The sequence below is a fragment of the Myxocyprinus asiaticus genome, chromosome 13 (genome assembly GCF_019703515.2).
Source record: "Myxocyprinus asiaticus isolate MX2 ecotype Aquarium Trade chromosome 13, UBuf_Myxa_2, whole genome shotgun sequence".
NCBI classification, from domain to species: domain Eukaryota; kingdom Metazoa; phylum Chordata; class Actinopteri; order Cypriniformes; family Catostomidae; genus Myxocyprinus; species Myxocyprinus asiaticus.
Genome location: NC_059356.1, coordinates 37,169,815 through 37,194,576, shown reverse-complemented (window position 1 = coordinate 37,194,576; position 24,762 = coordinate 37,169,815). Strand labels below are relative to the sequence as shown.

General features: G+C 35.6%; 1 protein-coding gene across 1 annotated transcript in view; it reads right to left on the bottom strand.

Moving 5' to 3' along the window:
- Window positions 1–11,412: 11,412 nt before the first annotated feature.
- Window positions 11,413–24,762, bottom strand: part of ngfra (nerve growth factor receptor a (TNFR superfamily, member 16)) — a 63,679-nt gene continuing 50,329 nt past the window's right edge. The window contains exon 6 of the mRNA XM_051714741.1: window positions 11,413–18,096. Within this exon, the coding sequence (XP_051570701.1) occupies window positions 18,044–18,096 (53 nt within the window). The 3' untranslated portion in view covers window positions 11,413–18,043. The remainder of the gene's footprint in view (window positions 18,097–24,762) is intronic.

Sequence of the window (24,762 nt, the reverse complement as noted above, 5' to 3'; positions counted from 1 at the left end):
TTTATCCAAAGCAACTTACAGTGTATTCAAGTTTTACATTTTCTCATTGTGTTTTCCCTAGGAATGGAGCCCATGACCATGGCAAATCAATATTGATAATACATTCATATCTACAGTATATCCATATCATATATTTCTATATCTATGTCTATATCTAGTTGATGAATATATCGATGATTCATGATTCATAATTATACATTTGTTGTTATACATATATTCCTCTGTGTCTGTACAGAGATGAAGAGAAGCCAAGAGACAGTGTGTTTGAGTGTGTTCATCATGTGCTAGGTGGTGCTTACTCATGAACAGATGGTGGAATCGTGTCATAGCAATCGCTTTTTAAAAGTCCGCCAGTGGAATGCTATGACTGAGACAATGACAGAGTAATAGCCTGCTGTGTGTGTGTGGCCATCTGAGTGTGGGTGGGCAGAGACTGTGTTAGCGTGCAGGTTCTGAATTTCTGTATGTGACTCTGCTAACATGCTGTATGCACAAGTGTGTTACAAATAGAGGGACAGTGATGCACTGTATGTATTTGGAAGTTGTGCTTTCCCTCCATCTGTCTCCTTTTTCCACACACTCTCTCCTTGTTCTTTCTTTTTTCCACTCTTGTCTTCTCTTTCTTCAGTTGGTGGTCCTGGCCCATTTCTCTTGAGGGGCACCAGGTGGTATGTAGTGTGGGGTCTGTGTGTTCCATCTTCCAGTTGGGATTACAGCAAGGCATCTTTGATTGTCCTAACACAACATGAAAAGTACAGTTCTTAAAGACCCAGTGAAATTAAAATTGGGAATTTTGTGGCTTAATTTTGTGGCTAACATGTCTGTTACAGGCCATCTATATGCTACTGTACTCCAGTGGTGTGGTAGTGACTGAAGAGGTAGGCATACTGTAAATTTATCAAGGTCCCCTGGTCTGTTGTCATCATGGTCATCATTTGAACTTACAAAATATATGTCAGGGTAAGATATTTTCTTGCTGGCATGGTGTACAGTACACTACTAAAACTTGATGTTATATATCTATTTAAATGTATAAGTTAATGATTAACCTATCTTTTTATTATTAAAATGAGTAAAACGTTATAATTACTCTAAATAATAAACTAATACATACAAGAATTAATGGTTATTTGTTTTATTAGTGTACTGTAATATGCTCATGTGTATAGTGTAATAATTTTCCTACTAAGATATATAAATGTAAATGTAATACTTCTCAGTGGAAGGAGGAGGCGAGAAGTAGATTTCCTGGTTCAGGTAAATGTTTTTATTTTCCTCTTTGTGGCTTCCACACAGCTGCTCATAATATCCACCTGATATCTTTTAAATACATTTCCCCTGATAAAAACCATCCAGACACCTGGAAGTTGCATAGCAGTTGGGCAGTATGATTGGATATTTTGATTTTTCACAAGCTCTTTCAAGTTTTGTGTTCCATACTGTATGCATTAGACACTCTGTGTAAAAGAAAAAAAAAAAATCACCTCTTCCCATTTATTTTTCGGTAAGACTTTACATTTAGGTTCCCTTTGCAAAGGGTTTATAAAGGGATTCGTTAATGACTAATAACTCATCAACAAATGCATTATTAATCATTTATGTGCAGTTACTGTATAACATTCAAAAAGGGTGAATTTCATGCAACCCCAATTTCATGCAACGCCATTGAGCCAATTTTAACTCACGTTATAAATGCTTAATAAATGTCATGATACAGCAAAAATGTACTAGTATAGAGATTAAAAGGTGTTGTGTCTATATTCATTACTGTAATGCCTTATGTCATTTTTCTGATCATTTTAATGTAAAAAGAATGGTGCTACTCCGAGTGATGTCTTACCCAGTCTTCTGCGGGTCTTCATGCTCACCCAGTGCATTGTTTGATAGTTCTGATTTCTCTATTGTTTATCAAAAGATTGTTCACAAAAACATTAATTTTATGGGATATTTAAACTTGAATTTATCTTAAAGCTTTATAATGTACGATTAAACAACCTTTGTAACCTAAAAATGGGTACCTTAATGCAAAATGGACACCCATGTTGTTTAATCATGAGTTAACCATAAACAATTTATTATCCACATTATCAATCTATGAAAATGTACCTTAAAGTGGATGCCTGTGAACCCATTATTGAGTTACCAACATTAATAAGCTATAAAAGTGTACCTTAATGTAAAGTGAACACCTGTGAACAATTTATTAATGACTTACTAACATTAATAAGCTATGAAACAGTACCTTAATGTAAAGTGAACACCTGTGAACCATTTATTAATGAGTTACAAATGTTAGTAAGCTATAAAAGTGTGCCTTAATGTAAAGTGATCACCTGTGAACAATTTATTAATGAGTTATGAATGTTAGTAAGGTATAAAAGTGTACCTTAATGTAAAGTGACCACCTGTGAGCCATTTAATAATGACTTACTTTTCCAAAATTAGTAACCTAAAGTGTACCTTAATGTAAAGTAGACAGTTAAGAAACATTTATTAAAAGAGTTTCAAACTACTATACTGTAGCATTAGCATTGCTTTTTCCAGTGCAGCAGTTCCATTTGCACACATCATTGCATTTTCAAACTTTTTCACTGTCTGAGCACTGCCATATTAAAATAAACATTCTGCAAAGTATTACATTTTAACAAGTTCGTCCATGCATACAGTGTGTCTTTCCCGATTTTTTTCATGCTTCACACTGCAGCTCCAGACTAATTTCCCTTACCTTTGTCCCGCCTCCTAGCCAATCAAAGCTTTGAAAAGTCAAGTGACCCTCCAGTAACCAGTCATGTTCCCTGTACAATTTTTTTCAAGCAAGATTGGTAGTAGCCAACGTAGCCAATGAGCTCCCAGCAGTTTGATTTATACAATCTAAACATATATATATATGCGTTTATTTTAAATACTTCTTTTATAAAAATGTATATTTTATTTTGTTATGATTTTAATAATGGATTATTATGTTTTATTTTGTTTAAGTTACTTAAATGTGGAGCTGATTGGTTAGACTTCCTCTTAATTTTCAAAGCGGTGATTGTCTGGGAGGCAGGACACCAGGTTATCCGGGAGATCGGAGCAGAGATTCTTGGAACGGATGGATTGAGGTGGGGGAGAAAAGATGGATTTCTGCGAAAGACAGGCAATGTTCACGAACTGGATGTACTTTCATACTTTACATAAATTTTATTTTTTATATGTCAGTGCTCACATTGTGACAGTAAGAGACTGTGAATGTCAGAAGTTTTTGGTATGTGTTGCTAAGCAAGTTTAAGCTAGTTTAAGTTTTTATGTAAGTAAATATAATGTTTATGTGCTTTATTAATAAATTGCACATGTACATTTTATATTAATTACATTAAAGTGTAAGAAAAATACTTATGTTTTATGAAGGTAATGTTTATTTACTGTACATAAAGTTCAGTAAATGGTCATCAGACTATATTACATGATGTTCATTTATGTACATGATATATGATGTAATACTGAAGTGTTAGGTGCTCATTAATAAATGACATAAAGAAGTAGGAAACTCTTTAATAAATGCTTCAAAATTGACTACTTTAAGATACAATTTATAGGTTGCTAATGTTGGTAGCTCATTACAAAATTGTTCACAATTGTCCACTTTACATTAAGGTACACTTTCCTGTTAGTAAGTCATTGATAAATGGTTCACAGGTGTTCACTTTACATTAAGGTACACTTTCATAGCTTATTAATGTTAGTAAGTCATTGGTAAATGGTTCACAGGTGTTCACTTTACATTAAGGTACACTTTTGTAGCTTATTAATGTTAGTAAGTCATTAATAAATTGTTCACAGGTGTTCACTTTACATTAAGGTACACATTTATAGCTTATTAATGTTAGTAAGTCATTAATAAAGGGTTCACAGGTGTTCACTTTACATTAAGGTATACTTTTGTAGCTTATTAATGTTAGTAAGTCATTAATAAAGGGTTCACAGGTGTTCACTTTACATTAAGGTACACGTTTATAGCTTATTAATGTTAGTAATCATTAATAAAGGGTTCACAGGTGTTCACTTTACATTAAGGTACACTTTTGTAGCTTATTAATGTTAGTAAGTCATTAATAAAGGGTTCACAGGTGTTCGCTTTACATTAAGGTACACTTTCATAGCTTATTAATGTTAGTAAGTCATTAATAAATTGTTCACAGGTGTTCACTTTACATTAAGGTACACATTTATAGCTTATTAATGTTAGTAAGTCATTAATAAAGGGTTCAGAGGTGTTCACTTTACATTAAGGTATACTTTTGTAGCTTATTAATGTTAGTAAGTCATTAATAAAGGGTTCACATGTGTTCACTTTACATTAAGGTACACGTTTATAGCTTATTAATGTTAGTAATCATTAATAAAGGGTTCACAGGTGTTCACTTTACATTAAGGTACACTTTTGTAGCTTATTAATGTTAGTAAGTCATTAATAAAGGGTTCACAGGTGTTCGCTTTACATTAAGGTACACTTTCATAGCTTATTAATTTTTGTTAGTCATTAATGAATGGTTCACATGTGTATACTTTACATTAAGGCACACTTTTATAGCTAAATAATGTTGGTAAGTCATTAATAAATGGTTCACAGTTGTCCACTTTACATTAAGGTACACTTTCATGTTGGTAAGTCATTGATAAATGGTTCACAGGTGTTCACTTTACATTAAGGTACACTTTCATAGCTTATTAATGTTAGTAAGTCATTAATAAATTGTTCACAGGTGTTCACTTTACATTAAGGTACACGTTTATAGCTTATTAATGTTAGTAAGTCATTAATAAAGGGTTCAGAGGTGTTCACTTTTCATTAAGGTACACTTTCATAGTTTATTAATTTTTGTTAGTCATTAATGAATGGTTCACATGTGTATACTTTACATTAAGGCACACTTTTATAGCTAAATAATGTTGGTAAGTCATTAATAAAGGGTTCACAGGTGTTCACTTTACATTAAGGTACACGTTTATAGCTTATTAATGTTAGTAAGCTTATTAATTAGAGTTGGGGTACATGAGTTTGGACTCTAATGCTATGCTATGTTAAAAATAACCATACATCTTCTTTTCCCCAGACATGTCCTCTTTTTCAGACCTGAAAAAAGCGTCCAGCTGGGATTTCAAAACTGTCTCTAAATGTCTGGGATTTGGCTTTGTCTTCATAATGATGTGCTCTCTACAGTTAGTAATATCATAAATACTGTGTATTTGATACTGAACACCAGTTTTCGTGCGTATATGTCCTTACGTGTGATTATTCTGGGTGAGAGCAGTAGCGCGCCCTCTTTCAAAGTACTTTTTTAGCTCACTTCGCACACAGCGTGCCCGTGCTCTATGTGTGTGCGGGAAAGAGATTGCCAGACATGCTCTGCCACTCTCATCCGGAAACAACAATAAAGTAAATACACTTTTAAAAGTACGTTCCCCAAATTATTAAATAGAACAAATGTTTTATCAGACTCACGTTACTACGCAAAGCCATTTCTAACTGAAAATGTTGACTATATCGAGACAAAATCAAACATGCAACGTATTAGGGACTTTTAGACCATGATGGAAATAGTACAACTCAGTCCGTTACATATTTGTAGTGCAACATCTGTGTGTTACCTGTAAAGCTGGCACTTGCGTTTCAATGGCAAAAAAGTCTGAAAATACAATGAAGAACACAGGTGAGGGGAGAAGTCTCTTTTCACCTATTATCCATACTAAATATAATGTGAAAAGAACAAAACGTCAGTCCAAGGTGAGTTTGTCATAAAAAAAATGTATCTTAACTTTAGGGAAGTAGGCTATACCTGGACACAGCAGGAGGACTGAAAAGTGTGAAGTGTAGTAGAATAAAAATACATTTCTAATGGTATCTGATCTCTTCTGTTTTTATTTTCTGTTTAATTTCATGGGCATTATCAAATGTTTTAATATTACCATTTATTAAATGCATTAAACATATTAAATGTATTTAATTCATTACATTACATGTATTTTACCCATAATTTAGATAAAACTAAATTAAATTGAATGGACAAATTGAAAATGAAGTGGAAATAAAAACTAAATGAAAATTTGAAATAATAATAACTCTGGTTGTAATGACTAACACAGCTTTCACTTTCTTTGGTGTATGTTTGAGTGGAGGGGAAAAGCAACAAATAACTGAAATGTCAACAGAACGCAATAAGGACAGTTTTGTCTTCATACACCTAAAGCATATGCTTTCACTCTGAAAACAATTTGAAGTTTGTTCAGCAGGATGCTAATCATAGCATGTGAATATTAAATGCAACATGAGGCATTTTTGTTAAATTTATATTGACAAGCTGTTTTTCTTAGTTGTGAAGGTTAAAATAAGTTTAAAACACTGATGCTGAGTTTAAGGTTACAATTTTAATTCAGATTCATGAACAGATTAATTCGGACTTGACTCGGACTCTGCCTGTTATGGACTCGGTCTTGAGTCCGACTCGGCCCCTTATGGACTTGGATTCAACTCGGACTCGATTCTTTAAAGATTCGGACTTGACTCAGACTTGACTAAGGTGGACTTGAACTCAACATTATTATTAATGTTGATAAGTCATTAATAAATGGTTCACTGGTGTCCACATTACATGAAGGTACATTTTCCCTAGCTTACAAATTTTGGTAAGTCATTAATACAGTGAATGGTTCATGGATAATTCAGTAAATTAGCCATGGTCGTTCAGCTTGTATACATGTTTTTGAGGTTGCTAAATAAGTTTGTAAATCCACCTTTATTAAGGCTTGTACTAGAAAGTGCAGATATTGTTACTTAATTAATAAATGACCCTTAAAATGAAGATAAGTAAATAATATAGATATACTTTTGATAAATTAGAGAAATCAAAGTTACAGGTATTGCTGTGGATGAGCATGAATACCTGAAAGGTGTTTGGCTGAGACATTCCAGCTTTGATATGTAGGTTACCACTCTGAGTAGCGGCATTGTTTTATCACCATCTTGACAAGCAAAGTGACATAAGTCAAGACATTAGAGTTATGAATATATTAACATCACCTTTTATTCTCTCAATTATAGTCTATTTTTGCTGTATCATGACATAAATAATGAATTATGACATTTCAAGATATTGATTAAAATAATTATGAATAGGTTATTTGGCAGGTATTGCATGAACTTCACCCTTTTTATTCATGTTGTTATAACTGCACATAAATAGTTTATAATGCATTTGTAGATGAGTTATTAGTCATTAATAAACCCCTTTACAAACCCTTTACTAAGGGAACCTTAATGTAAAGTGTTACCTATTTTTATCTCTGCATTTCTTCTTCTCTTACACACTTTTCCCCTCATTGATAATGGCAATAGTTTGTCTGTGTGTGTCTGTGCCCTTGTCTGTGACATATATCTTGTCTATGAGCCCTAGCGCTCAAAATTCAATGATGACATTCTTTGCTTGTCAAAATGAAAGTAATTCAACATCAGTAACGTCCCTTTTTATGACAACATTTAATCTTTTAATCTCTTTGTCTCCTGTAATTTTTGCTGACTCATGGTGCCTATTACATTTATGAGGGTTAAGGACAAGAATGGGATTAATTATTTGAATAGTGACTACATTTTGCTGTCGTAGAGGGTTTGCTTGGCTAAACTAATTAAAAGTGAATGCAGTGACAGTGTAGCTTATCTCTTACAACCTGCTGCTCTTCACTGTCTATAAGCCTGCTGACAACCATCAGTGGGTAAAGCCTCTGATGTAGAGTCTTTGTAAAGGCCTCATTCTCATACAAGCATTGTACTGTCAAGCGATTATCACAAGCAGTGGTGATGTGGGTGTGTATATAGTGTATGTGGAAATTAGGGCTGGGAAATTTAACGTGTTAATTTCTGCGATTAATATTTTTTGCTAAATTAATGCTATTAATGCAGTATGCTTTTCTTCCTTAATGTCAGGAGATAGGAGAAAGGTGTCCCGAGTTGTCCCCAACACCTTTGTGCATTTGGCGAAACTTCACTGATGTTTTTCCCCATTTTCTGTTGCTAAAATTGGCATTTATAAATTGTCAGTAGGTACACACATAACTGAACAGAGCAGTGCACGCTTATTCATTACACTCGACATATGTCCCAGGCATAATAAACACAGGAGATCATTTACTGTTTGTTACTGTAATATCTATTCGCATTGCCTATAAATGGGCAACTACTGTCATCTGACCACTGTCAAAATTGAAACCGCGCAAGTGAGTCTCAGCGTGTGCGCGATGAGAAGGTCCTGGATGTTCAGCAAGCCACAGCAGAGACTGCAAGGCAGCCAGAGAAAATAATAGTTTTGAGATTTTATACTTAAGCAAATTAAACATTAGCATTCAATATGTTTTGTACAGGTATCTGTATGTGTAGTGTCTAATAATGTATTGGCAAAGTACACTTAAGTTTATCTTGCCAAGAAAGTTTGATATGAATTGAATCTGCCCATTTGAACCTATTATTAAAAAGTCCACTGGAAAACACAAGAAAATTTTACAAAACTGTAATTTCATTATATCCACTGATTTTATGGCATGTTTACATATACTTGTATCAAAGAATAATACCTGTAAAAATGTGTCTAATTAAAAAAAAAAAAAAAAAAAAAACATTTTAAAGGTGCACTCAGTAACTTTTTGCTCTTGTTATCTTGGATTTACAGTGACACCTAGTGGTGTGGAGGCAGTATCATTCAAAATCAAAAGCTTTCAGTCACAGATGCCATTGTAGAAATTAACTATTCACATCAGCCATGATTAATTTAATCCAAGAGTGAAAGTGTCCAATAACAAGACGGTTACTGAGATTAAACGACTAGTATTCAGCTGGTCATGTGATTCTAAAATGGCAGCCCCCATGAGGGCGCCCCTGCCCCATATAGAATGAAACAGCTTTTATAAGGTTACTGAAATGACTAGAGCTCATGTGAGAAAAAAATTACTGAGTGCACTTTTAATATGTACATATTTAAATAATTAAAATAAATGATAACTAACCAATTTCTTGCAAGTTCTTTGAGACAAACTATAAAGTAAATAATTTATGATTTTTTTTTTGTTTGTTGTAATGTGTCATGTACCATAATTTAATCACTATTAATCGCGATTAATCACAGAAAACTGTGTGATTAATTAGTTAAAATTTGTTAATCGATTTACAGCCCTAGTCTAAATCAGTAGTGTAGTCTAGGGTATATGCAGGCATACGTATGCCGAATGCCCACCTATCTTTCAAAGGATTTTGAGTATGCCCACCTAAAATGAGTTATGATATATGGCCGCAAGAACAGTGAGGAGCCTTTTGACCCATAACTTTTAATTATACTGAGGTGATGCTGCAGCATTGAGTGAATTGTGATTATCATTATCATTTTTTTTAAATAAGTGTACAGAGATTCTCTTCACGAAGTGGGGGGGGGGGGGTGGTGGAGACTGCAACTGAAGGAATGGGCAAAATAAGACAGTTCGACTTAGCTGAGCTACCAATCAGAACAGTAATTTTAAATGCAATTTGATATTTTCTAACCAATCATATTTTCCGTTTCAGTAAGGGGCGGGACATTTCTAGCGTCTACAGTGAGATCTGCCTGCAGCACTGGAGTCACCATAATTATTTTGCGCTGTATATTTACCTCACTGTTAAAAGTGAAAATATTAATGCATTTAAATAAAAACTTATGCTATTAAACTTTGGGGAAAATACTGAGTGTCACTGCACCTGTGCTAGTTTTTTATGCTCTTCGCAGATGATGAGTTGTCCCGTAATTGTATCAAATGTCTTTTACTGCTATCAGTGGTCCCTTTTTTTCTCATGATATCAAATCATCTTAATTTTTATTTCTTAATAGGAAAGCTATTTCACTATTAAGCGTGTTTCACAGCCTTGGCTAAATGACATCACCCACACTCTCAGACAATAGTGTAGAAAAGCGGAGCACAAGTGGAAAAGAGACAAGCTTCAGGTCTCTTTTGACATATTAAAGGTGTCTTTAACAAACTATCAAAGAATAGTGAAAGAAGCAAAAGCTAAGTTTTTCTCTAAAGTGATATCTGATAATGCCAGTAGCGGATTTAGGCATGGGCGACATGTACGGTTGCCCAGGGCGGCATCTTGCGGGGGTGGGGGGGGGCATGAGGCACCGCACGGACACTAACATAAATAGCTTGTGTGGTAGCTCACCTGACAGAGCTTTGGGCTCAGAGTTGGAGGACTGTGGTTCAAATCCAGCCATGAACTCAAGCTGACATGTGACACAGCAGAGTCATAAATGCAGCACAAAATGATGTGGTTGCATTAGAAAAGTTTTTATTTTTATTTTATTTATTTATTTTATTTACAAAAGGAACAGTTGTTTTTTAAAATCCTCGTAACAAAAGTGTGTTTCATTGGTTTTCAGAGTAAATTTGTGCAGCGTTACTATTGCAGTGGGTCAAAGACTGGTTCTAATGAAGCATATGGATGTGCTTAACGCTGTGGTTTGGCGAATACTTGTTCCAAACATATTTTGTGGTCTGTGCTTTTCTGCCCAATCTTTAAGTTTTCATTTTTTATTTTATTTTTTCTACATTTTTGACAGTTTAAAAATGTCTCACATCTCATAGACATGAAGTGATATAGATTTGGAAATGTGACAGGCTAGGCAATTATTTAATGGCTGTGCATCTGGCATTGTTTCTATTTATTTGCTGCCTGCACACTAAAAGAAAAACACAAGATTGAAATTCCAATATACGCTGCCAAAAGCCAATACAGTGCTGCAGTGCAATTCTTCATGCTTGCTAACATTCACTGCACAGAAAATTTCATATTGTTTTACCTAAGGAATCTGATGCGCTGCCCGTGTTGTTACTGGGATGCAGATCTTAAGGGCTTTGTTTTGGTTCATTTATAAAGGCTAGGTCTGGATTTGGGGCTAATATTGGCCGAGAAGCCTCTTAGGGCCATATAGAGGTTGAACCACTAAACGTTAATCATGTCTGCCTGATTCATGTTTCCCAGGGTATTCACATGACAAATCAAAACAAAGTCTTAAAATTTCATTATAGATATTTTTCCTTGAGAAACAGTCATGCTCACCCTGTAGTCAGAACATTGGATGTTATAAGGTTCTGCTTCACTAGTATGACCCTTCTGGAACCATCAGAATTAAGATGAGAAACAAAGTTTGGGCACTTGTCAGCTGGTCAGGCTGGAAGACCAGTTTAATCATCTTAAACCAGCCAAGACCAACAAACCAGGCTGGTTTAAGCTTTATTTTTTATCTATTTATTTTCAGCAGGGCATTTATTATTTTTGCAATTCCATTTTTTGTTGGTAGCGACACAGAAATGATGCACTTCAGCTTTAAATGATGGAAAGCAGTCATATCTTAGCAGTCATATTTGGTTTTTATTTAACAGAATTCTAAATGCTTTCAGTCCTTGTTTACATTAATTGTACTGACATAAATTCAGGAAACAATTTACACAATGCATTGTACAGCATGGATTATATACAGACAACATTCAGCTCTATAGAAGGGATTGGCTGAAGAAGGGAAGTCGATTTTCAAAAGCACGTACTTGGATGTTCTTCCCAACATCTCTTAAATGTGATATTGTCTCTATCATGACTAATAGTAATGTACAATCACTTTCCATCCATATCAACATGTGTAAAACACATCTATCAAATATTGCCACTTTTTAGGCTAATAGTTTTGTAAATTAGACGGAGTTAAATACATAGAATGATCCGATGTGCATTAAAAGTGACATTATATGATATATTTTGTGTTTTTTTTTGGGGGGGGGGGGGGGTCATATTATATTCCCCTAATGGTACTGGTGTAATATACTGTATGTGTCTATTTAAATTTTAGGCAGTTCTCGAAAACACAGAGCGATTGGTAATATTCACCTGTATATATGGATAATGATGTATTGTAACCATAACATCAACATTTTCTCACAAAGATAGAATAACAAGATGAAAATTAATTAAAAAAAACAACTATCACATACAATTAACACAGAACACACAGGAAAAATTTATACACAAACATAATACATGAAATCAAACTTTTTAAACATAACTCAAAGACACCTGATATAGTCCACAGGCACTTTCTGGTGATCAACACTCTTTGAGTGTTAAAATTCAATCATTTTTAAGAGCTACGAAAGTAAGTGGTCTCTATAAAATACTGCCGTCAAAGAATAAATCTATTTGAAATTAGAAGGAAAAAAATACTTTTTGTTAAAAAAAAATTTTTACTAAAGAGAAAGGAAGAAAGATGGGGAGGAAAGAGTGGAGAATTTATTTAGCATGTGACTATATTGCGAACAAGATTTTTGTTTTAATTTAATTTTCTGGCTGACAAATGGAGATTTATTATGGAGTAAAGCTGCTGTTATTTATGGAGACTTTGGCACATTCCAGGGAACTGAATCAAGAATCAATCCTTGTTTCCTTTCTCTTTTTGAACTGATGCTTACTTATTGATTCTTTGATGCCCCATAGATGCCAATCACAAATCGTGGGGGTTATATGACAAATGGCTCTCCCTTATACTTATATCCTCAATTTAGCAGAAAACATTAGAACAACCAATCATTTGAGCATTCTATGAAAATATAGTCATATTTTCTATATATATTATATATCAGTACACCACCCCACCCCCTAAGAAGCATCAATCACTGTGATTTCTTTCGTATTGCCGTCACAACCCCTCTCTATTGGACGTTTGCCAACTTATCTGCTCTGTGTTAAGAAACAAGCATGGGATAGAGACAACCCAATCTTTTCTAGGCGCATTCCCACAAATATAGAGTGAGAAAGTGAAAGAGATCTTATCTTGATCTCATCAGGTTCTCTCAAGTAGTCTAATCTCAGAGCAAACATCAGTGAGGTGCCCCACGAGAAACGTCGAACCCATAAAGCACATTACACACTAGCATGCAAGCAACTCCAGAAGCCAATGATATGCTTCACAGCATGGTTTAATGGAAAGCAAAGTGCCAGAGGAGATGCACGCTACTAAATTGTTATAAAAGGTGATGAAGCCGACAACCTTTCTTCCAAGAAGCCGGAGGCAAACTTATTCCACATACCATACATCAAACCTGAAGCTAATGCATGACTTCTTGTAGGAACTATAATAGTGGCTTAAGCTTTAAACAGGTCTGTGGACAGGAATAATGGTGCAAAATCATATTTTTATTCTTAAATGAAAGAGTTGTCAGATGAAAAAGTGAACCCAGTAAGGTTGGACGGTGAGTCCCAGAATGGAGATGCAGAGCTCTAGGGAAAGAAAGCTGATCAGAACAGCACCCCAGGAGAGTGAACTGAGCATGGGGAAGAGAAACTGAAAGCTTCAGGGGTAATTACGACCTGCCTGACAGGAATGTCTCACTAATGCCTCTCATGTTTATTCCAGAGCCTGGCAGTAAGCACATTAGGAATGCAAAGAAAGACAGTCCATTAGTTGCTGTTTGTGTGTGTGTGTGTGTGTGTGTGTGTGTGTGTTTGTGTGTGTGTGTGTGTGTGTGTGTGTGTGTGTGTGTGTGTGTGTGTGTGTGTGTGTTTGCATGTGCACACTGTGAAATCCCTCCGTGTTCGGTCCCTAGTGTCTGTTTACTAGCGTAATATCCTAGTGAATGGACAGAAAACAGGAAGTAATTAACTATTTTAGTGGCTCTGGCTTTTAGTTGACATGTTTGTGTGCAGAGTCCAAATTAAACATTTGGAAAGTGCCAAATGTGGGTAAAATTGGCTTTGGCAAGTAAATCACCAGAGGCCGGTAGATTTATAAGCAACTGCAACATAATATCTTATGTCTGAAAGAATGATTGTCTGACCCTTGCTGATCTAAGTGACTGAAGCGATTCAAATGAAAGACATACAAACATTTACTAAAGGAAATCTGTTACGACTTCTGTCTCTTCTTCTTATGGTCCCACTAAATTAGGTGTGTTTAACTACAATTTGCTAACATTAATGTACACACAATACAATTTACACTGCCTCACCATTTGGATTTAAAGCAGTGTTATGATCTGGGGTTGCTTCAATTGGTAAAGTCTAGGCTCAGCAATGTTATGCAGCAATAAAATTAAGTCAGCTGACTACCTGAATGTACTGAATGACCAGGTTATCCCATCAATGGATTTTTTGTTCCCTGACGGCACGGGCATATTCTAGGATGACAATGCCAAGATTCATCTGGCTCAAATTGTGAAAGAGTGGTTCAGGAAGCATGAGGAATCATTTTCACACATAAATTGGCCACCACAAAGTCCTGACCTTAACTGCACTGAAAGTCTTTGGGATGTGCTAGAGACGACTTTACAGAGTGCTTCGACTCTCCCGCCATCAATACAAAATCTCGGCCAAAAATTAATGCAACTCTGGACGGAAATAAATGTTGTGACGTTGCATGTGGTTGTCGAAACAATGCCATGACGAATGTGCACTGTAATCAAAGATAAAGGCAGTCCAACGAAATATTAGATATGAAACTTTTTTTTTTTTGGCCAGGCAGTGTATTTATTGTGTAACTACATGTTTTGTTTTTTTTTTGCTAAATTCTCACAAGATTCACATTTTCTGTTACTGAGGTTGAGATGCAGGTAAGTTTAGGAGTAGGGGTAGGGTTTAGGGTAAAGACTGGGTTAGGGGTAAGGTTAACAGTGACCATGTATACATGCATTTAAAAAAATTGTTTATTCCAGGGTTTTTGCAGAAACCGCTTTCTTTATCCCTTACACATATCCCGTAACACACCTGGGTTTCTCCCGGAGAACGCAACTTATTGTGGCCATGTAAACACATAAGCGGCATTGTAACGTGCATGAACAGACTGTCATAACAAACGTTATAGGATGGAGCCCAACAAAAATCAACACAGTGGAATGAATTCAAAATTTCTTGGAGTAAAGTGGAAAAGGCACATACACTGTAAACTATACACAATTATACACACCAATGTAAAATATGGGCTGTCCCTAACACTTGCGTATGTGCGCTTATACATTGGGGGAATCCCAGAAGGAAACCCCACTATTGCAGTGCAATTCCCCTATAGGTTGCGATAAAAAGTAAAGGAAACAAACACAGCAACCACTTTGGAATATCTGGAAATGAAGCAAAGCAACGGACAATAAAATAGTGAAGTCTTCCTCGGATGCCATGTTTATTATTTACACAAGCATCGTAAGGAAATTATGTTACTGTAAAGAAAGCTGCTTCAAGCCGCATGTCTATGAAGGTAAAGAGAAAGCTGCTAAAACAGCTCATCTAAATGCATAAACCGATTTCGAGTCTTAAGCAGCTTTCTCAATAAACAGTTTTCTGGTGTCCATGTAAACGTGGTCAGTGTAACAACAGATGTAATTAAATTCAGGTACTTTAAATGTTAGTACAATGCAACAACAAGTATGTATATAATAAGTACATTGTATCAAATGCTTAAGAACACAGGCTAGTAGTTAAAACACCACATATAAAGTGGGTCCCAACTCTTTTTTTTTTTTACTTTAATGGAAAATTTACCGTCCCAAAGGTTTTTTTTGGGGGGGGGGGGTTCTCATAAAGCCCATGTGGCAACACCTATGTTGAATATTCCTCGCATAAAGCCACCGAAACAAATTTACGCGATTGCAACAAAATAACGATTGCAACAGTGTAGTTTCTCAGAGAGATGGAGACTAGCTTGTATAGGATGCTGCGAGTGACATAATGACCAGCGCTGTTGTCACTAATACGCAAGGGGAAAAACAGCTAAATAATCCAGCTGTCATGAGAACAAATGATATCTATATTTCATAATACAAAATTGCAGTTTAATTGCCATTAAGAAATGTTTTATGGATGGTACATTTTCTCTATTCACTCTACATTGGCAGTTGTTACAAAAAGTTAATTTTGGACCCCGTTAGTATGATTAGACAAATTTACTTCAATGCAAATCTCACTAACACTCCTTTCTTCTGTTAAGATGATGACAAGTCTGCCCTGTAATTTGTCCAGTTCGAGTCAGTGACATAATCTGATGGCACGGCTCACTCTACTCTGCAGATTCTCATAACATTCAGCACGCAGTGAACATGACCACTTCCAGCATTTGACAGCTGAGATGGTGATGTAATTCAAACCAAATTATGGCATCTGATGCACATAATGTACACCACATATCCGGCCCTTAGCTTTCATGGAATGAATCATTTAGCCAAGACTGAACTGAATAGAGACTGAAAGAGTTGGTGATAAAAAAAAAAAAAAAAGGAAAACCAAGAGAGGATGACTCATCAAGAACCAGAGAAGTCGATGGACTTTGATAATCCCAGTGGTGGTGATGAGAGCGAGATAAAGATTTCTGAATAAAAAATTAAAAAAAGAAGTTACAAATATAATGGGTAAATCCCAGTATTGATCAAATATCAGGACTTGCCTATTAGTTCTTCCTGATGTTTTTGTGACTAAGGTTGGAAAACAAGAACTGGTTCTGCATAAGATCCCGTCTTGAACACTGTACTAAAATACTCTGGCAGGGTTTCCTGCAACTGTATTCTAAACCTACATTATGGCAAAATAAATAGTATATAATAATAGTTGTGAGTTGTGAGCTTGTGGGCTGAATTTAATGCGATGAGAGAGAAAGACTGTGTGCCGCAAAATAATACAAAGACATCTATTCTGTTTTCCTCACTGATTGCGAACAATAACAAACATAAAGCATGCCCAGTGAAGTCTAATTCACGAATAAATGACTTTTATGAGCTGGTTCTTTTAAATGAAACTCATGACTATTGGTTTGTGTACTTCAGGCTTCTGAGACTTAAATCAGCATAAATACTGACTGGTTTGTCAAATGACAGTGTATAATTAAAGATAGATTCAGATTTAATATAATATACCGTTAAGATTTGCTACAAAAATACTATTGTTTAGTATATGATTAGTACTTTTGTTCAGAATATAGTTCTGAAAGACCATTGAATCAGAACAAACCAAATGGCTGAATTAGTAAAACATGGTGGTTACATCTAGGAGTACATGACAGCTTTAAAATAGTTATTTAAATCTTTCAGGTTATTTAAGGTTTTGTCTGTTTGTGTTTAGAATCTGAATTTTAAAGATCCCAGTCTATCTCAGTATTTCAGTTTTGGGTCCTCTTTGCATTTTTAATCAGGTTTTTAAAAATAGAACATCTAGGAAAAGAAACCTTACCTGCAATGAGCAGAGGAAGCCAGGGAATATGACACGCTATGTGTGTGTTTGTGAGGTTTAATAGAGAAAGGGCTGTCACAGAGAGTGTTAAAGAGAAGAAAGGAAAGGAGAGCTATGTTTAGATCTGAGTCATTATATTAGTAAAGGTCAGCAAATGTCACAGTTGTGAGTTGTTGCCTATAAACGGCAACAACCGGGTCAAATTCAGATGAAAAAAGAGCATTGATGTTAGAGACAAAATCTATTAATACTTCAAAGATAAGGCAAAAAAGAAATCCATATTGAATCAGGCAGAAGGCCCCAAAAAGAGGAACCATGGTGCGTTTGCTAATTTGCTTGATAACCGTGAAACCCGTGTCCGCCGTCTCTACGTCCAGTCGTGAAGAGATTAAAAGTTTGTGTCATGAGGTTATGTCAATACATTTGAGAAACCCAGTTTGAAACATTCACAGTTTGTTGAGGTTTGTACTGGGTTTTCGGTATACATGATGCTGCAAACTCGCTTTGGGCTAATGGGCTTACGTTTATTTAAAGTAGCTACTTTAGGCCATAGTCTGATTGTTGATGTTGATCTGTTAAGACAGGTCCATTCACGCTGATGACCCAGCACATCAGCGAACTGTTCATGCTGCGTTCAAAAGTGTTCAAAGTCTCAGCCTCCCTTGCTAAACGCCCATCATGGCTTCACTCCTCCATTCTCCTACGTGATCTTCTGCACCCTTTGTTCCCTTTACTCCAACTTTTCACTCCTCTTTCATCATCATAATGATGACGTAACGTGCTGCTCCTCACTCATTAGGCCTGAGGTGGGGGGGAGTCAGGCTGAGCCCCCCCGTCCACTCTCACCACTAGAGAAAAAAAGAGAAAGAAGACATTAGTATTTCATGTTTGAAGTATTGTTTGGTAGCAGAGTCTCTCTTCCTATTTACATTCCACCATACCAGGGTGTACCATCTGAATAGGTTTTCAAAAGTACAGGACAAGAAGTGGGCTTGTGGGTCTTAAAGGGATAGTTCACCCAAAAATAAAAATTCTCTCATTATTTACTCACCCTCATGATATCCCAGGTGTGTATGACTTTCTTTCTTCACCAGAAAATATTTGAAGAAAAATAGAAATATATCTTAGGTCAGTAGGTCCTTAAAATGCAAGTGAATGGAGATTTCTCTTTTGAAGCTCCAAAAATCACAGACAGTCACCATAAACGTCATCCATACGACATCAGCAGTTAAATTAATGTCTTCTAAAGTGATATGATCACCAGAACACATTTGAAGAAAAATTGAAAAATATCTTAGCTCAGCTGGTCCTTAAAATGCAAGTGAATGGAGATTCCTCTTTTGAAGCTCCAAAAATCACAGACAGTGACAGTGAAGTTAGTACTTAAATATTGATCTTTTTTGCACCAAAAGTGATCTTGTCACTTTAGAAGACATTAATTTAACTGCTGGAGTCGTATCGATGACGTTTATGCTGACTGTCTGTGATTTTTGGAGCTTCAAAAGAGTAATCTCCATTCACTTGCATTTTAAAGACCTACTGAGCTACGGTATTTTTCTATTTTTCTTCAAATGTGTTCTGGTGAAGAAAGAAAGTCATACATGCCTGGGATATCATGAGGGTGAGTAAATATTGAGAAAATTTTCATTTTTGGGTGAACTATCCCTTTAAACAGAGATATTATTAGGGGATGAGACTGTCCACTCGTATACATATGAATGGGAGAATTCGCAATGGTAAATATGGTGGCTATTGTCTCACCTTAAAGATAAAAGAACCATTCAGATTTTTGATAGAGGCATAACATTACTCGATATGGCAGCTGTGAAAGGAATGAAAGTCCCGCCTTACTTTACAAGAATCAATCACATGTATGTTTAGTCAAAAACACATGTACTGTAGTCTAGTTTCCAATGTGGAATCTATTGTTTTTTTGTTTTTTTTACTTTATTGCTGAAATCTGCTATTTGGTTGTAATGTAGACCAACAGGCATTACGAAGACGGCGCAGAATGACCTTGGCTCAAGTGTTACATGCCCTGATTTTATTTTGTGTTCACTAATACATTTTCATGCCTGGTAATTGTTGTCACTTTTAAACCCAATAAGAGCTTCTGTTATGTTCTATACTTCAGAGTCATGCATGCCAGACTTTTGATTATCGGACAAAGTTATTCAATGTTATTATTGCAATATTGGCATATTGTAGCTTTTTCTGCGACAGTGTTCTGTTCTGAAGACAACACTGAAAACATTTAATCTGTTTATTTACATCGTGCTCAAAGTTTCCCTTCATCCAAAAGTAATAAGTACCAATTATTTCACATCAATAACTCAGAATATACATTTAAGCTTGTTGAATTTGTTGGCTTTAAAACACAAACTCTGGCCTTTTGTGGTTTGTGCTAATTATTATGGAACGATGGCATGAACTTTGCGAACTTAAAAAAGGAGAAATCACTTTTGATTTGTGTAGAGTTTATGTTTGACTTACTAAGCGTGTCCAAAGATCAGATGTCTCCATGCCATTTTCAATAAACAATGTTTCTTGAATTGATTTTCCGTTCTTTACAGACTGCTGTGAATTAAAACATAAATATTAACTTAAATCAAACTAGGCCATATTCGCCCACAATTCTAGCCCCATGTCCGAGCATGCATACTGCCCACCAGGTCACATCCATGTCCCAAATTTTTATCATGGTCATCTGTTCATCCTACCTACTGCACATACAAATTCTCATAAGTCTTGCAGTGATTTCTTATAGCAAATATAAAATTAAAAAGGTAAAATAGTTTTTCTGTGCACTAAATTGATTGTTTCAAGAGATTTATTATTAATTAATAAATATAATTGTATTAAAAAAGTCATTTGGGACAAAAAAAAAAAAAAAAAAAAAAAACTAAAGCAAAGTTTTTCTCTAAGTAACATGCAGCTTCCATTTTATCCGCTCAAAGGCAAACAGGCCCCCCTGGAGCTCTGAGCACCCTGATCCCCTCTGCCAGCCCTAACCATTTAACTGCAATCACTACTACATTCAGCCTGAGACACAAATGCCTCATTTTCCCACTAACTCTTCAATCTGTTGTCAATTGTAGGCTGCCATGGAAACAGTTCCGGAATGCTGCAAGTAGGCTTTTAGTTCTGAGGTACCACTGTGTGTCTGGACCAATTCAGAGCTGTGCCATTTTGTGCAATAAAAAAATAAAATAATAAAAAAATGTAAAAAAATTTCGTCATGACATCATAGCTGCCTGCAGAGATGATTCTAGCCACACCCACCCACTGGATAAAACAAAAGTGTACTGCATAATTAGACAGCAATGTTTAGGTCCAAATTTAGTGTATTCACTTGTACAGTTGAGAGGTGCCAAGGCCAGTCAATGGAAAAGCTGGGATTTGAACCAAATGAAGTAGACTATGCATACATAGCATTAAAATACATTTAAAACAGGCTACTTAGAAGTCCTTTAAAACATGTTTTAGTTAGCAAGCTCTTAATCATGCCAAATTTTCATTTAGGAATTTGTTTTAAAAACATTAACATGTGCTTGGTAGAGTTTTTGCTTTTAAATGCATTTTTAAAGGAATTTTCCGGGTTAAATGCAACTCAAGCTTTCTGTGGCATGCTGTTGATTACCAGAGAAAAAATTCTTGCCTCTCAGATTGTAAAAACAAGCAGAAACTGTGTTTATAGTAATGCATTTTACAATGGAAGTCTATGGGGTGAGGCATCCCACTGGAATAAGTATCAAAAATTTTGAAAGTAGAGCTACAATATTTAAATATTACACTTGTTCATATGATACCAAAGTGAATAAATTGCTAACCAACCATGTTTGTTAGATTGCTCCTATCATGGATATTTAAAGCCTGTAAAATTTTCGGATGATGCATGCATGGATACCAGAAAGAGACGTGTTGGAACTATCCGTAAAGTACTGTTGACCTAGAGTGAAATCTACCCATAGGAATCATGTCAGTAATGCATAACCACAAGTGCATCTGCTATAGTACCACCACTAAAAGGACAACAAACAACAACTTTACAGCTCAGATAATACATTTAACTGAACAATTAATATAAAGCATTTAAAATAGGATTAAGTGCTTTAAAAATGGTAAGCTGCACATTTCTGCTTTTAAACCCTCTAAAATTATTTGCCACATTGAAGTACCAATAAGTATGTTACTGTAAATGCAAATATTTTTCAGAGACAAGTTAAATTATTGTTAGTGGTAACTGACAGCATGCCTCAGATCGTGTTGATGGCACTTAACTTGGATTAAGCAGAACAGAAACGTTCTCTCAAAAAAGAGTTTGTCTCATGAGAAGGTCCTTATTGACCTTTATTGGGGAGGAGTGCACACTTTCTATCATACCATGGATGAAAATATTACACTCTTCATCCCTTGGGGGGTGTCCTACATTTTTATGTATCCTCAGCGGGGGATGCAGTATGAGAAAATGTCATATCTCCTCCTACTATGGTTACGGTTCAGCAATAACTGGACACAATATGGAAAAGGCACATAAACAATTGACAATGTCTCTGTCACTTTCACTTTTTATAATGAAAAAACTCCCACATATGGGAAAAAACTTTAATTGTACCAAACGTGAATAGTAAGAAGGGCAGAGAAAATAAAGCAAAAGTGACAGAGTGGGTGAGATGTTAAATCTGTTATTAGTCCAGCAGTTTGCATAAGTTTGACCTATTCAGGCCGATTTGCAGAACAGGTGCTAACATCATGTGGGCATTATCACACTGATGGTAATCAACCAATCATAGTGACACTGAGGCATTGCCTCCTCTTATATGACTTTTCGCATGTATTTCACTGCCTCATTCTAAACATTTGTGGTGTCGCTGTTGGACAGTGTTCCTTGAGTAAATAAATAGTTTGCACTCTATTGGATCTCATATTTAATTTTATGTGCCTTATTTTATATTTGTTCTGTCGGTTAATTTGACATCACGATTTTTGTGGAGGCACTGCCTCCCTTGCTTTCTTGGAGAGAACAACATGATTACACAGGAAATCGACATATTGCTTCCGAAAGTTCATGTACCCTAAAATCATCCCTGTTAAGCCGAATTACTGACAAGTGCCAAGCCCCATCAGAATTTTTTGTTTGTTTGTTTTTTGTTTCAAGTATGATCTCTTTTCCTTCTTGCGTGAGTAACCTCCGAGACATGGGTCTTGGTCCCATGGGAACCATGAAGTTGTTCACGTAAACATTGGACAGTGCGATTTGGAGGTTACATTTTCACTCTGAAATTACATTTATACTCCACTGATGGTTAGGTTTAGGGTTGGAGTTTGGGTTAGGGCATATAATTAATAAAGTGTGCATACTTGTTGACTATATAACAACATTTACAACAAAAAAATAGGACTGTCGATTTAATGTGTAAATTTAGTGCGATTAATTATAAACAAATAAAATGTTAAAAACATTTACGCAATTAATCATGTCCCCTGGTGCGTATGTAAATTCCGCAATATAAGCACAGATTTTCCTACCATACGATCAGTTCAAGCTTGAAGTACATCTGTTTTTACAAGCCATGTCATCAAATCTCACAAGCAGTGCAGCCTAAGAATGAGAACTGCTCACTTAGGAGGAAGCACAACAGGATTTTTGAGATGTGATTTTCAAAGTTTCCACAACTTTTAACTTGGCACAGCATCCTAAAAATGTGGCATTTATGATGCTAAATACCAGCTGATGCGCCAAATGCATCCGTATGAGGCACTCACATGTACATAGAGAGACAATTAAAAATAGTGCAGATTGAACGCAAGAACGCATACTGTGAGATCTGGACACATTTATGAACTTAATGCAAAACAGATTGCTGTCAACTGTAGGCTTGTTCAATGATATGAGAATAAAAGAAACAAAATGCTCAGTTCCTAAGCCATTTTTGTATTGTCTAATCAAGGCTTTATTCATCCACAATAATGCAATTTATTTCAAACTGAATTTCAACATGTATAATAGATTTATTATAGGCCCTACATATTATATTTATAAATATTTGAATTATTATGCATTATGTTTATGAAGTATCTTTATTTGGGGGCCTTTCTCAGCAAAAAATGATATATGAGATTAATTTCAAAATAATTGGATTAATTAATTGGCATGTCATGTAATTAATGCGATTACAAATTTTAATCGATTGACAGCCTTACTAAAATTACAACTCGTTTTTTGTGCCACTCTGTGGACAATTCATTCATAATCTGGAGTTCACACATGCTCACATGTTTAAAGGGATAGTTCACCCAAAAATGAAAATTCTCTCATCATTGACTCACCCTCATACCATCCCAGATCTGTATGACTTTATTTGTGACAAAAAATCTTTATTTGTGTTCTGTAAAAGAAAGAAAGTCAAACACATCTTAGATGGCATGAGGGTGAGTAAATTATGAGAGAATTAAAATTTTTTGGTGAGCTGACCCTTTAACAACACTTCCAGCTTTGGCCACTGTGGGCATTGATTACAATTTCGATAAGCACGGACTGATTTCAGCAGCAAAACTTTTGACCTACTGTTGCCAAATTTACAGTGTAATAAGGATGAAAATGCCCAACATAACAATGGCAGAAATGTAAAGAAAAACCTGATTTAGAGAAAGAGTAATAGAAAAGTGATTTAGATGGATGGACAGAAGGAAAAAAGAGAGATTGGCAGATAGCATGACAGTTCTTCACATAGACCAAAGATTGAATCTGTGAGGTCACAAGCCCTAGATCCAAAGAAGACAGAACCTCCATCCACCTCTCTGATATCCACTCATCCATCCACCCATTCCCTAGAGTCTAGTGAAAGCTTGAGATAGAGAGATACCAGAGAGCAATAGAGAGAATGGAAAAGAGAGAAAAGAGAGCATAAGCAAGAAAAAGAGAAAAAAATTAAGCTGACGTTCTGCAATGGGATTTTCATTGGGAACGCCTCCTAAACAACAGACAGTGGATATTTGTCACTCCTAACTGACAGCAACGGACAAGTGAGACCAATGACTCCAAATAAAAACAAGAAGCAAATACAGTATGTACAGACAAGAACTGCTGATTTTACAGCTTTAATATTGAACATATTCACTGGTCTCTTGGGTGCTTTAACAAGTTTGCCCCATTAGCCATCCAGCTATTCCCTCCTAAAAATACACAAACACACAACTTTTTGAACACACCATGTGGGTTTTCTGAAAGTTTTAAAGGCTTCTGCAGTAGCAGCAGCAAACATTGTAGTTGAAGCTTATTAGCAGCTTGTTGGTGCATCAGAAAAAGCAGCCACTGACGCACCAGTAGGTCTGTACTTATTCTGCGATTTATCATACAACACCTGCTAATGAGCTAGTTATACTGCCAGACTCTATATGGCCAATGCAGGTTTTTCTAGCAAAAAAGGCGGTTTTTGAAATCTTTGCCTATGAAAGGCAAACTTGTGATAACAGAACCTAAAATCAAAATATTTTTCTAAAATCCATTTTCT